This window comes from Pollachius pollachius (genome assembly GCF_949987615.1).
Source record: "Pollachius pollachius genome assembly, chromosome: 6".
NCBI lineage: Eukaryota > Metazoa > Chordata > Actinopteri > Gadiformes > Gadidae > Pollachius > Pollachius pollachius.
Genome location: NC_136939.1, coordinates 15,458,638 through 15,474,177, shown reverse-complemented (window position 1 = coordinate 15,474,177; position 15,540 = coordinate 15,458,638). Strand labels below are relative to the sequence as shown.

General features: G+C 41.1%; 1 protein-coding gene across 1 annotated transcript in view; it reads right to left on the bottom strand.

The window, feature by feature from the left end:
• Positions 1–2,158: 2,158 nt before the first annotated feature.
• LOC307077266 (glutamate receptor 1-like) overlaps positions 2,159–15,540 on the bottom strand; it is a gene marked incomplete at its 3' end in the record, with an annotated part of 41,395 nt that continues 28,013 nt past the window's right edge. The window contains exons 12-16 of the mRNA XM_079738614.1: positions 14,273–14,471; positions 13,202–13,449; positions 7,704–7,818; positions 4,219–4,353; positions 2,159–2,368 (exon numbers count right to left, since the gene is read on the bottom strand). Of these exons, the coding sequence (XP_079594740.1) occupies positions 2,159–2,368; positions 4,219–4,353; positions 7,704–7,818; positions 13,202–13,449; positions 14,273–14,471 (907 nt within the window). The remainder of the gene's footprint in view (positions 2,369–4,218; positions 4,354–7,703; positions 7,819–13,201; positions 13,450–14,272; positions 14,472–15,540) is intronic.

The window sequence follows — 15,540 nt, the reverse complement described above, 5'->3', positions numbered from 1 at the left end:
ATGTGGGATGCTTCATTCCACAAAACCTACTATATATACTACTACTTCTACTATATAAACTATTAAAAAAAGATCATCAAAGCACAGAACCCTGTGCACCCGTGAATGGGAGAAGAAATTAAAACGTATATATTATGATCAATTAAAAAGCACTCAAATAAAGCGACAGTGTTAAGAATTTTGATAATTTTTAATAAATATGATAAATACAACTAATCTCTGCATAGACAGAATCAACACAAATGTATAAACTTGCAATTCATTTAAATAGAGCATAGTTCTGATTCACAGATGTTAATTGCCACATATATTCCTACTCATTCATATTGTACAAATATGAAACTTTCTCTTTATTTTCTCTTGAATATCAGCATCAGACTACAAAACAGTTGTCTGACGCTGCATCATCTGGTGTGCAAAGTAAATTACAGGGGAACGGAAGTTAACGACAAATAAGATCCAAGGAGAAAAATATATCCACAGGAATCTTGGCTTTGGGCCTTGTACAAATGAGTTTGTGCATGTGAACACGCCTTGCAATCTGTGATATTCCTGTAATGGGACTCCTGACTAAGTCTTCTGGATAATGCAGAAACAGAGTCTTGATCAAAGCTGTCCTTGGGATGAAGGTAAAGGCCACGTTCTAATGCATGCACTCGTGATTTCATGCATGGCTTATTGTTTTCCCAAGCCCAAATTTTAAAAATATGAATTACTCCTTTAAAAACAATAATGGAAACATAAAAGAGGTGAACGTTGTTGAATATGTTAACGGTTTGTTAAGAATAGTGTTCATAAAAAAGTACTTGCCGTCTTCTATCATTCTGTTATTTTGTTGGGACAAACCCTAGATTATTTTAAAGTCTGAATTCAATCAGTTTTTTTCTCTTTGTGACAAATACAAAACAGAGGAGTCCATCGTGAGTGGAGGTAAACGTTTGTTTCCAAAAACGAGGAGTTAACGAGGAGAACGGTAAACGACCTTGCCAGGCGCTTGAAAATAATCCAACCTGACATGGCTGCGCTTCACAGGTCGTTTTGCACTAGCGCCTCTCCCCCTAACACACACACACACACACACACACACACACACACACACACACACACACACACACACAGACACACCACTCAACACCACGCAGCCTCCAGTCTGGAGGGGACGGAGGGACACCCAGACTGTGGTTCCCAGACTCTGTAGGCCTTGTTACGGTGTGACTCTGCTCTGTGAACTGCTGATAACCCTCCATGGACACATACTGAATATGTACCAGCCACCACTATCTCACCTGGTTAGTGTTAAAACAGACCCGACTTTGGCCATCTCCACATGCAGTTGACATAGTTGTGAGGCAGACCTGCATAGAGTTGGTTTTAGCACTGTAATCAATACATGGCCTCTGTCCTGGGGAAGGGGAGGGATTGCCTCTGGACCCTTTTTGAAGCAGAAGAAGCAGCAGGTGAGAGGTGTGCATGCATGAAGGATTACAGTACTATAGTAGCTGTGTAGTGAGTTAGTGTGTGAGTGTATGAACACGCACACACACACACACACACACACAAACACACACACGCATGCATGCACACACGCAAGCAAGCATGCACGCACACAAACACACACACACACACAAACACACACACACACACACTTTGCAGTCGCGCTGGCAAACGTCAGTGATGTTGAGCTTAAGTGAACCTGGCATTGAAGGGCGGGATCTCCCAATGTACCGGTAATGAGCAGGACACAGGAAGCAAAACAAAAGAAGAGAAAGACAAAACAGGACAACAGGAAAAGGAGTTCCACTTGTACCTGGACTGTGAACTTATTGCAGAAGGAGAAGTTAGTTCAAACAGCTCTCGCGGCTGAATCGGACAACGCAGTTCGACACTGCTCATTTGCGCCGTCTAGTTTGATCCGTGTTCTTCCCAGTTCAGGTCCCCTCTCCACTGGGACCCCATGTAGAGTCTGTCCGTACATTAGTCATCGTGAACACACAACATACACAGTGCTCCACTTTGAACAGCCCGACCGTTTTTCCTCATCCATGCCGCCATTCAAACACGCACGCAGGCACACACGCACACACACACACACAGAGTAAGACACTTGAGAGACGGATGAGGGTGTGGTTGTCCGCGGAGGGCTGGTCGTGTCATCTCGTCACATGCCGGTGGTGTTGATGCCCAGGCCAGGCGCCCCCTGGCCCATGCAGGGGAGAGTCTGAGGCCCCATCTTTTGGTAGTCCAGCGCCCCCAAGCGTCCGTTCTCCCCCCCCTGGACGAAGGCCCCGCCCACTACCCCTCCACTCATGCCCCCCCCCGCTGCCCCTCTACCCACGCTGACGCTCATCATGGCCGCGTCGATCAGCTCCTGCGTGGGACCACATTATAGGTTATTCTAGATGGATCCAGACATTATGGATCTAGAAATAGTTTTTAGGGATTCGTGTTGCGTGAGAATCTTGCACCTCGCAAACATTTACTAATGAATGGGTAAGTAAGTACCCCCCAATTCCCTGGGGGTCAAAAAGAGTTTGAGACTTATGCACACATGCACCCATACACTGATGTGTATGAAGGGGTAAAACTGGGGGAGGTTTCTTCTTTCTGCTGATTTCAGCTTAATCTGCGAGCTCAGGCTTTATTTGCTCTTCCATTCGAGTCTGGCCCCCCTCCAGTGCAGAAAGATTTCCAGCAGATCTATCTATATGAGGCGGATTTGATCTGATGACTGAACAGAAGTGCCCTCTATGGGTATGGTTCCAGACAAATACAATTTTGGGCATTCGTTTGGCAATGTCAGCCATCATGTAGCTGTTTGCGGGGATCTGTTAAAGCGTAAATGTCAATCACAAACTCGGAAGTAAACTATGAATAAAAGCATTTGTAAAGGTTCCAAATGAACACTATGTAGACCTGCCACCTGGTCACTTCTTAAAAATGTGTTTCCCTCTGTACAATCTCTGAAATGAAACAGGGAACCATGTGTAACTCGGCCTAGGCTCTGTGTCGTCTCCCCCAAGGAGTTATTCTTTTTCTTTATCTTCTGTACAATATTAATAATCGAATAAGGGCACCTAAAAACAGGGTTCAAAGAGTGCAACCGTGGGTCAAAGCCAGGGTTGGACGCCAGCCCCCTGCCCAGAAGGGCCAGAGGGCGCCGTGCAGCCGCCTCCACTCATCCACTGAGCGGCATGTGTTTCCATTTGGGCCGAAAGCAGAGCAGCTGGTGGAAACACTTTGGACAGGCAAAACATGAAGCAGAATCCAAAGCCTGCAAATTGACGCTTGGTTATCCCACTGTGACACCCAGCAAGGTTTCTTCTTCAAAGAAGACCAATGTCTGCAACTGGATGAAGGCTATTTTGTTTTAATATGCACTGATGGTTGGGTTTGCCTGTTGCAAACCTCCTACCTTACTGCAGCTATAGAGCTGTGAGAGGGGAGGGGAACGACGTTGAAAGCCAAGAACAACAGAATCATAGAAAATGTCCATAATGAGAAAATACAGCTGTACATTACATTTAAATAAAGCTGTACACATTATTTTAAAATAAAGTTGTACAAAACTATTTCAAATATAGCTGTACCTGTTAATAGTATTAGTAATAGTTAAATAAGTAATAGTTTTCATCAAATTGTTCTTGACCACCAATACGAACACATTGATTGAAATTCAATGGGTGTTCAATTCAATTTAAAGAAAAATGATGTTTGATTATTTATTTTGTTGTGTGTTTAAACAGTATCTCAAAGTGTGGTAAGAATGTTCAGGCAGTATAGCCTAAAAAAAAGAAATACCAGGCATTGATATGTCCAGTATGGAATATCAAGGTAAAACAACTTAAAGTAAAGTAAAGTAAAGCAAAACGGCGAAAACAGCATGGACAAAAGAGGCCGGTTAAGCTCTAAATGGATACAAAGCCTAGAGATACAGTAGGATTACTTGACTTCTTTGAGATAGGTACATCGCTGATGCAAGATGGTGGGTTTGTGACCCAGAATAAAGTGCTGGGGTGGACTTTGAGGGTCGCATTGCGTACACCTTTATTCACCACTTAGCCGCCAGCTTCAAATTAATTGCAGTTCTTTTTATTTTTTATTAATTCTTTGGAATATGAGTAGTAGTCTTTTGAATAACCTCCCATAAAAGTATCATGACATGTCAAAAGGAAGGCGCTACTGGTTTGAGTTTTCTCATGACGCTGTTGAACAACTCACCTTCATTCTCCGAGACTCAATGCGGGATTTGTAGCAGAATTCGACCAGTGCCACCAACATGGCCAGCCCTAGCCCGCCAATCAGAATGTAGAACACTCCGGCCACATTGCTGAGGCTCAGGGCACTGGTCTTATCCTGTTAGCACGCAGGGAAGAAGCAGTTGGTTAGCCACAAGAATGGATGATATCAAATTCTAACTGCTAATTTCAATCAAGCTGAAACTGCTTTTCATACAAGCTGTTCTAATGTGTCTTTCTTCACTGTCAGGGCCGAGATGCATTAGAACCATTTTGATGAAAGCCACCAGGAACTCAAGAGTAAGTTGCAGATACAATTGAAACAATATTTTCATTAGCATTATTGTTTTAATTTTTTTGTTCACTATTGTTTATCTGTCCGGCTCATTGATCAAAAGGGGACAATGCATCTCAGCCACAGATGTTATTCTTTGTAACATGCAGCTTCATGCACAAAAACAATGACACAAAAAGCTGTTAAAGGCGCTGTAAGCGATGTCATTGTCCCTCCTCCCCATTTCAACATGAATGTGGGTCTTGCAAGGCTCCTGTCTTGTTTTGCCTGGCATCTTTCCTTTCTTCTTCAAATTATTTAGCCTTCTTATTTATACTTTTCGCTCTTGCGTGTTCCTGCTGTTATTTAAGTTGTTGTTTTGTTCTTGTGAGTGCTCAAATGGTTGGTTTGCATGTCCTGCCATTGTCAGTCAACACTGTCAACTGCTGCCCTCCCATGAACAAGAGGACTGCCTCTTGGTGTAGTTCTCTCTCCTGATTGGATAAAGATGGAACAGGAGAGCATAATATGTGTTTTCTGTTTACTGCAGAGCAGCAGGACTGGGAGACCAATATTCTGACCAAACACTCTTTATCAGTGATGGCTTTCGGATTATAGAGCTATTCAATACCTACATTAAAAAATAAATATAAAGCTTACAGTGCCTTTAATTACACTTTTGGAGAAGGTGAAGGGCAGGTCTCTTTCATTCACATTTATCCATGAGAATCCATCTCTCAGGATCTGCAGTCCTGTCGAATTTACTTTAGGCTTCATGACCATTGCTATTGTACGATACAAACCCATCTATAGCAACTCCCTGAAGGATATATTTGATGTTTAGGTCATTATTCATGAGCATCTTTGGTCATATCTTAGTGATGTCATCCAAAAGCATGCGGTCTACAATAAAATACATCCAGGAAGAATAGGGTGCGTGTCTTATCCAGAGGGAAGTGGTTCTTCAAGTTGGGAACGTATCAAGTGCTCTCATGCTTTTCTCTTGGTCAAAATGTTCATAGGAAGCAGCTACTGTGTGTGCAGCTACGTGTGTGTGTGTGTGTGTGTGTGTGTGTGTGTGTGTGTGTATGCTGGGGAGGGAGGGGGGGGTATTGTTGGCATTCCCTGTGTTTGGGAGAATGGAAGGAAACCAGTGATCTGAAATACTTGTAGAACTGTTCTAGCAGCATAAAAATAGTCACTAACTGAAAAAGCTACATAGTTGGTTTATGCCATGCTTGAGTTAACATGGGAATAGACGGGCTACAGCAATTAATATTCCTTTAAACTAATCAGTTCATTGTAAAAAATATCTTAAACAAGCAATGACATTAAAAAGGCATTACTTGTTTTAGATTCACTAAATCTCAATGGCCTTCTTTCATGCCATTAGGACGTAAAGCATTTTTTGTAGATCTCTATGGCCCTTCCTTCCATTCCTCTGATAGGTAAGCAGTCCACAACCATTGCTCGAACACTCAGGGGTTCAGTGATTGTAACCATAGAGAAGCTGTATTAGCCCAACATGCAAAGGCTTACTAACTGCCAATTATCTTTGTTCATTGATCTTTACTTTTATTTTCATTTTCATTTATCTGCTTGTTTAATATCAAAATAACAAACAAAACCAAACACACACGCACACACACGCGAGCACACACACACACACACACACACACACACACACACACACACACACACACACACACTTTAGTTTAGTTTAGTTTAGTTCGTTTAGTTTAGTTCTGACAAACTTAACTCCCTGGATGAGCTACCAGTTATTTACTAGCATGCATCCCCTGAAAATCTCCCTCATTAAAGTGAACACTATATATATCAGAATGTATGTGTTTGCTTCATAAAGCAACAAACTAATTTTAAGTGTTATGTAATCTTTCAGCGCCTATACCTTACAACTACGCGGATCAAATGTATTTTCTCCCACCCCTGACTTCAACTATACGTTCACACGTTCAGCTGGGAGCTCACCCTGTGAAGTAGTCAAGCTTGTCAGAACACAGGCCGAATTGGCATGAATGGCATGAATTCCCCCAAAATGTAATTTCCACAAATCAAAAGCTAATGAGGTTCTCTTATGCTTACAAGCCCCCCGCCCTCACCCTCCCCCCACTCCAACAGACCAACTCTGCTGTGTATGAGGGTGGGGAGGTAAGGGTGGGGATTATACCTTTCTGCCGGAGTCTCTGCTGCCACACTCCCCCTTGTCATACCACCACTTGTTTTTCAACTTGTCTAAGACGGCTTGTTCATTGAGCTTCAGTACTGCTAGGTTTACTGGGATTCTTCGCAGAGCCAATGAGAGCGGGGCGGGGCGGGGAAGGGGAGGGAAATAACATAAATAACATTATGCACATCGATGTTATCTTATGTTATTGAGCTGCTCGTCACAAAGGGGTGTGTGTGTGTGTGTGTTTGTGTCTGTACATGTTAGTGTGTAGCAGCTACAGCAGCAAAAGATTGTTAGCGAAATAAACAAAGAAAAAACGGCCATTAATGGTTACCGACACTGTAGCATATTAAGACCTTGTAATGGAAAGACAAACAAACATACATAAAAACATACATAGAGACAGACAAACACACAAAAAAAGGCAGAAAGACTTAAAAGTGTTTGTTGAAAAGTGTGAAAGTGATATGCATTAATACTCCATCTAGCTTAGCATGTAGCCTGACTCCCTAGGTGCGAGATGTGTATTACTATATCACTTTGGGTAACCGGCAAGAGCTAAGAACAGGCCACAACCACTCCTTCCACCAGTGGAAAGCTTAAATTTTGCTCTGCTTCTGTGTACAGAGATAGGTGGCCAATGCGACCAATCGGGTGCAAAACTAACTTTGACGATATTGTCTTTTTACCTACCGGAGTGGAAAATCTACCGGCAAAGCATTGATTTTAATATGTAACACTGAAAATGTTTTCCAACAAAAGGGTCAAATCTATCAACCACTGTCTGGGGGCAGGTTGTAACTTCTGACCCTGGTGTGACAAAGCGACTGAACGTTATTTGAATTTTTTCCAATCATGAATCCAGGATACAGTCATCCAATAATGACTGCTGTACCAGTCCAGAGTTCGGTTTGGTCTTTCCAGAATACATCCATCATTGCCAGTTACCCCAGTCGGCCTGCCATTGGTTGGCATTACCAGTTGCTATGGGTTAAGTTGCTCTGACCTTGGAGTCCCCTCCCCCGGTGCCGCACTCTCCCTTGTCATACCACCATCTGTTTTTCAATTTGTCCAACAGGCCCTGCTCGTTCAGTTTTAACACTGCCAAGTTTACAGGGTTTCTATGGGAACGGTCATAATAGTAGGGGGATAGAAGGGGAACTTTGTGTTAATCATTAGACAACTTGAACATACAAAAAACTAAAACACATTGACAGGGGACTTGTAACAAAACCATTGTTAAACTGTTTGCTAAACACAGAGGGGGGGCGGCATTGTAAACAGATTGACATTATAATCCTATCTAACGATGGCAGGTGCATTCATGAGTATAACAGTCCTGAAAATGTAATGCAGGAAAGAACAACAAAGTGGGCACTTGGTTAGAATCGTAAACACATCATTAAATATCTCTATCTATCAAGTCATACCGATGCCAGCAAGGATCAATGGAACACAGCCACATATTTAAATTATAATGAAAGGCATTGACTAGCATGCTATTCGTCATAAAGGGGGTTAAACCTGCTGCTGATAATATTTGAGAGTTGATAAGATAGAGAGTGGTAAAGAGCAGAAGAGATCAAGATTTTTTAAATAATCCCCCAAAAAGTGGATATGGGAAGAGATGATTAGATTCTGATTGATCTTATGGTCTGAGCAGGTAGAGCTCTCAAATACAAATGGTTTCATAGAGAGGCAGGCACACAGTCGACCAGAAAATATATTTCACAAGAAATATAACAACAATCAGATTACACTCAAATTATAGCTCTTAAATAGTACCTACAGTGATTTAAAATCTTTTAATTGGGGGTACTAAAGATTAAACCAACAAAGTGGCATTTTGTGTTGTCATGTTCAGCTTTTAAATAACAGTGTTTCAAATTTTAGGGAGATTCTATTGACTCTCAATTAATATCAATAACTGCATGTTATCTTTTAGTGCTTGTTTACTTTGTTTTCCGGAATCATCCTCTCTAGGACATTAATATTAATACAATGGAGAGACCACAGCACTTTAATTTGTAAACATGCCCAGAATCACCTGGCATTTGGGGCACATTTAACCCAACTTATCTCTCTCTGTCTCTAGTTTAATAGCTGCTAAGAGCATCTCCACAGCCTAAGCTTGGTTTCCCATTTGCATCATTTCCCAAATAACAACAACGTCGTCATCAACAGCAACCACATTGTGGTACAAAGCAAGTACTGTAAGCTGGTCATTCCAGAGATGAGATGCGTAAGTCCAGTAGAGCATTGGTGGGGCTTGGTTAGTTATAATGAGATGTAGTTGATAATAATAAAGTTAGCAGAGACGTGCAGACTAAATTTCTGTTGATAATAATAACAATGAAAATAAATTCTATCATGGTTTTACTGAATCAACGCAAGAGAGATGCACATTTGGTTAGGCTTCAAATAGAGCAGCACATGGGATAAGATGCTCTGCTGGTCTATGCGTCCACTGTTCACTACTCTGCTCTACTAAGGGCAGCTCACTCTTTTGCTCGCTTTTCACAGGAAGTCTTTTCCCCCTTCCTTTGTGCCGTTAGTTACTCAATGAATCAATACAGAGATTTTGATTCCTTTTTTTCCCCCTAGCTGTGTGACTCGCACAAATTCTCTGCAAAGGGCAAAGGTGGTATGTTCATTGTGGATGAGGATTGTATGTCCGATGCTGCTGGGTTGTCTGTGTGATACCTGAAGCATAATGGAACTGATTCGATTATTTCATGTCCACACAAGTAAATGCCAAAGCCCCCCAAAAAAGAATAACAGCAAAACATAAAGCACCTTTCACAGTCTGGTAATAAATTATTAGGGGAAGCATTACAATGGAATGCTATGACCAACAATGATCATTGTGCTTGTAGTACAAACAAACACATGCCAAAACAGACCATAGGCATTTATTTCTCTATAGTTAATACAACGTACAAATGATTACTGCTTTTTATTAGTTTTGGAAGACTTATTTCCAACTAAAATCGTTGGCCCGCTATGCTGCATGGAATCTTTTTGTCTGTCTGAGACTCTAAATGTGGTTCAGAAACATTCAGAAAAACTCATTTTATGTGTTTGTTATCAAACACTGAGTAATCAGTTGGAATAAAATAAAAACAAACAGCAGACAGACCACCAGACAGACAATTTACAGACAGACAAACACAGACGGACAGAATATATGACAAAATGCAGTATGACTACAATAGTGTATTCATACTGTGCAGAAACCCATTAACTACTGCATTTAAAAAAACTGCCCTTCTAGTGTAGATTAAAAAAATACCTTCTCAGTCATGCTTCTTTCATGCTCCCTTTCCATTCATCATAGTCAGTTTGTTAATCAACACCCAATTGGTCGGCTCGTCTAATTTCACCCCAGCCATTTTGAGGTACTAGCTATTCATTGTAATTGTGAGTAATGTTGTCAAATAGATCTCTGACTGCTCTCCAGTCTGAATAGTTTGCAGGTAAATGGAGAAAAAAAACCTCCCTTGCTCCACACATTTTACCTCTGTGGTTCACGGGTTTGTCTTAATTACCCCCATTTGAGTAACAACACATGAAATCTGTGTAAAAGTGAAAAGACTGAGAAAAACGGAATGAGGGGAGACGGACAAGGAGCTCCACTGTATGCTACTATAAGCAGAAGACAGACGGTTGGGGAGATTAGACAGTATCCTAGCGATGAGTAGAGTCAGGGGCATTAGCAACGTGGTGGATCAACAGACAAGGCCGGTTGGCACAAGGTAGACCAGACAGGCAAGCAGCAAACAGGCAGGCAGCCAACAAGCAGACACAAGCAGACGTTTAAAGAAACAGGCGACATACAGACAACAGGGAAACATAAGTGTTGATGCCACACATAATGAATTAAGAGAAATAAATGGAGGAAGGAAACAGAGACAGACAGACAGACAGAGAGACACATTAGGAGACCGACAGTTGAACAGACAGCACTGACAGACATTTATAGACATTATACAGACTTGAGAAAAAAAACGAGAGGCATTATGTAATACACTGTATAGACATACATTGTGCAGTGAGATGTCTCTTTTTTTATCAAAAAGATAAAGTTATGAGAAACATAATGCATAATATATATTATGTTATGCATACCAATATGTCTATAATAGAATGTCGTTCACCGCACTATTGATTAGAAAGTGAAAAACACCTTTTCAATACTCTATAATTGTGCGTCGTCAGATAGAATATGCAGATTTACAGACCAGGCCTGGAGCAGAACCTCAGGCGCTCCCAGGCCACTGCCGGCCCCCGCTGCTACTTTCTATTCATGTCTTCTTTTATTTGCATATAGCCCTGAATTTCAATGAGATTCCCCATCACTGCTGCAAACGTGTCTAATCATCTTAGCATTAAAAGGCTTGTTTGTTGGGAAACAGGCCAATTAATTATTGTACAAAATGCTAATGTTGAACTTTAATGCGTCATTGGGAGAGCAGTGACATCATCGGCAGGACGTCTTAGCTACACTTCATTTGGGAAAAACCTAAAGAATAATGAGGTTGAAGTTCAATCAAAAACTTAAGATCTCAAAAGCAGTACGTATACTACAATATAAATATCCAATACAATTGTAAATATACTAGCCAATAGGGGTTTAGCATTGGGTTGATTTCAGACAATACATTATATAATATTATTTAAATATATAAAGATATAACTATATTATATTATATTATTATCCATCATGCAAATCATCCGCAAATGACTGCATCAATAATCCGGTTGTGAAAACAACTGTATTGGTTGATAGAAGTGATGAAACCTTGGTTTCAACGAAGAATGCATCAAATCCCATTACACAGACCTTGAGGATATGCAGAATAATATTTGTTTATGCAGAATAATAACAACCTGTTGACTTGTGTATCTCCATTATCCATGATTTGATCTGAATCCCATTGCATGAATCAAAGTTTGCGTCTTATCATACAACTTTGTGACACCTAACTGGTGTGTGGCACACACTGAATCCCTGGGAGAGTTTAGAGGCCTGGTTTAAGGCATGGATTTAGACAACCACCATAAAAGTCTTGAGTCAGAGTTCTTGGAACTCTGATTGGATAGTATTAACTTTTGAAATATACATATACATATATATATGTATATGTATACTGCATATTTGTGGACATGCAGGTGAATCTATGCATTTTAAGTTTTGTTTTGTTGAAATATACTGAGAATATATTTGTGACCATGCAGGTGAATGTATGCATTTTAAGTTTTGTTTTCACACCAAGTGTTATTTGTGTATTAATACATATTCAGAAACAGGGTAGCCACTTGAACATGTGTGGGGGAAATAAAAACTAAGCTAAGATGGAGAAAACAAACAGCGTTACAAAGCGATGCTGCTGCTTCGAAATGAAACATGGAATGCACCCGTGAACATGCTGCAGCAGATGGAAAAGATACACAGGCTCTTTGAAATATTTTACAAATTGGAAATGTCAACCCTATTTTTGTGTTATGCAAAGAAAGAACATTTTATTTTTGTTGCTTTGCTGTTTGTTTTCTTTTCGGTTTGATTTATCTTCCGATTTAATCCATCCCTGCATCATTTATTTTATACCGGGGCTATCCAGTCAAACCAGACAAATTTGGACCATTCTAAATGTTCTCCAAATCAGTCGGTAAAAACACCACACCTTTGACCTTTGAAAATGACAGAATTTCGCATTAAAATGGTTGAAAAAAATGAATGACTCAATGAATGACTAAATGACTAAATGACAATTTAACTATGTAATTGAAGCAAACCTCATGCATGTTTTATATAAAAAATAACTTTACCCCCTAAGCTAACAGACACATGACGTCATAAACAAAACCCCCAAGAAAGAATGACATCAGCACTAAACACCGCCTACAGCCTGAGAGACACATGTCAGCAGAGCCTTTGTTCGATTTGGCTCCCTTGTTCCCTCATTCCCTATTCCCTGCATAGGGAACCCTATATCTGACTCTATTTAGAGAATAAGTAGGGGGGGAATTCGGACACTAATTATGCAACAGATTCCACATGTGTGATGTGTTCTGGTCACGTGTCAGATGTCCACCCGGGAAATCTTATTGGCATAAAGTATACCGTTGTATGTGATGGGCCATCTCTTATGGAAGAATCATATGACAATGGAGCCGATATGCATCATGAGATGAAGTGAAGGAAATAATAGTGCATCAGTTGTAGTCTTATTTTTACGGTTCCTCATGGTTATTAAGAAGTGCACTATACGAGGAACCAGGTTTGTACACAAGCAATGCAGACCACACTACTGTACAAAACGGTGACACTCTAATCGGTTGACTATACAGGGCAACAAATCGACCAATCGGAACACAGCCCGAGGTCAACACTACAACACGATGACCACCCTAATTGGTCGACTATACAGGGCAACAGGTCGACCAATCGGAACAGAGCCCGAGGTCATAAGGGTTCATAACCATCAGCCAATGGAGGAGTACCTGAGAGGGGATCCCTTGGGCGTGGCCACCCCGTAGCCCTTGGAGTCCAGGTTTCCGCCCACCTTCATGGTGTCACAGGGCTTGCGCTGCTCGATGTACTCGTTCATGGAGGACTCCAGCAGGTAGGCGTACTTGCCCTTGGACTTGCGCACGCGCGTCACGCCCTCGTTGGTGCTCTTGACGAACACCGAGGGGTCGGCGCTCTTCATGAACGACCACATCTTCTCGAACACCGCAATCTTGGACCTCTGTGTGCACAGGGGGAAGGGAGAGATTTATTTTTTGTTTATTTGTTTGTTATAGTTTATCACTTTCAGCTTGCAGAGACAATGTTCAAATTATAAAAAAGTGTGATTTTTATTTGCATGACTTCCTTCCTGACTTCCTCCACACAGAACTTAAATATAATATTGTAGTTTTTCTTGCTGAAGAGTTTGTCAAATACAAATAGGTTTAAACCAATTTAACCGTTTCAGAAGCAAGATGGTGTTTGAATGTCTGCAAATCGATAGCCGTATGTTGAATTTGTTACATGGTGGTGTTCTAGAAAGAACATGATGGGATTCATTGTGGAAAACTCTGCAAAAGATTTGCTGGAACTGGGACATAAAATATTTGAATATCTAACATAGATATTCCTCCTCAGGGAAAATACTTTTCAGTGTAAAATGTTTGACATCCTTTAAATCTGCTATAACAATTGCTGGGTTAATATTGGCAGCACAAATAATATATTTATTGGCTGTAAAATATACAAATAAATGCTGTAAATTTGATGAATGCCATGTATCGGAATAAATGAATACATTTGCTATTCTATTATTTTTACTATAAATTCTCCATTTTTTTCTAGAACAAAGGGCTTAGATTAATATACAGCAAGATACTTGATAATTTTTGCGACAGCATTTCCCAGGATTTTATTGCCAACATCTTATTAGTAGGTTCAACTATTATTGAACCTACTAACGGTCAAAGCTACAGACAGTTTGTTGCTGTGCAGTCAAAGGACGTCAAAACATCCTGTAAACATATATCTGATTAGAGTTGGATGGTGGTATTCTCTCTCACCCTGAAGAACTCCTTGGTGGAGCCTCCTTCCAGGGTCCCATAGGCGATCTCCGTCTGCTTGGCCAGGTCCTCGGCGCTCTCGATGGGGGACACCATCCTCTCCACGGTGAGGAAGGCCGCCAGGTTGGCCGTGTAGGAGGAGATGATGATGAGGGTGAAGAACCACCACACGCCCCCCACGATGCGCCCCGACAGGGACCTGCATTGGGAGAGAGGTGGCGGCAATGTGAACTGTGTTTGTTGATCTACGTTCAGTGTTTTGTCTGGTATACAGTGTTTGTCATTGTAAATATATATATATATAAAAATATTTATTGTATATGGTAATGCAACTTTGGCCATTTTGAATTGCTGTACATACAAATACAAGATATAAGATGTAAGTTTAAAGTAAAACCAAACTAAACTTATTTTAGATTAAATAAATCAAACATTATGTCTACTCCCCCCAAATCTCCTCCCTACAGTGAGGAAGCCTGAAAAAAAAAGCCTGAACATCAATATACCACTCCCCCTAAATGGAAACAAAAGCATCAGAAGTCATCAAGAACTCCTTTTTTTTAAGTGTTATAGTGGGTGAGGTCGTGCTGGAAAAGGGAGGTTTTGCTTTCCTTCAAATTACACCTAAAAAGAGGCAGTTCTAAAGATCAAATCCCCCCCACCCCCACACACACACACACTCAGTCAACCCACACCACCAACAAGCTGAGATGAGAGGCGCATACAGAACAACATGGATCAGACAGTAAGGAGAGCAACAGTGATGTTTGTATCGTGGTGTCGCTCTGCATCGTGATTAGTATGCAGCATCCACACACAAATCCTGTGTGCTCCTAGTAAACAAAGATGAAAGTAGAGCTGAAGTGTGTACGACCAAAAAAAGAGGGAGAGGAGAAAAAGTCGAGTGGATGAGATCAGAGGAGAGGAGGAGGAATCAGCAGCGGGAAAAGTCAGCAAAGTGATAGAGGATACAAGAGGAGAGGAGGCACCTGGTTGTGTATCATGTGCGTCAACAGTGCGTCTTGGATTACCGCGACTGGGACTGAGCGTGACCACAAGAAGGATTCCATCATGGGTTTCAGGGAGATCAGACCTGATCTGGACAGCTTTCAGCACAGCGGTTCCAAAGGAGAACGTTGTGACACAAGAGGTGTTCACGTTTGGTGGCACGATGATGGAGGATCAAATGATGATGTTTGATTGAAGAACACAATGTTGTATCACAGACAACATAAGTATTGAGATTTAACTTGTCCCAGTTAAGGGCC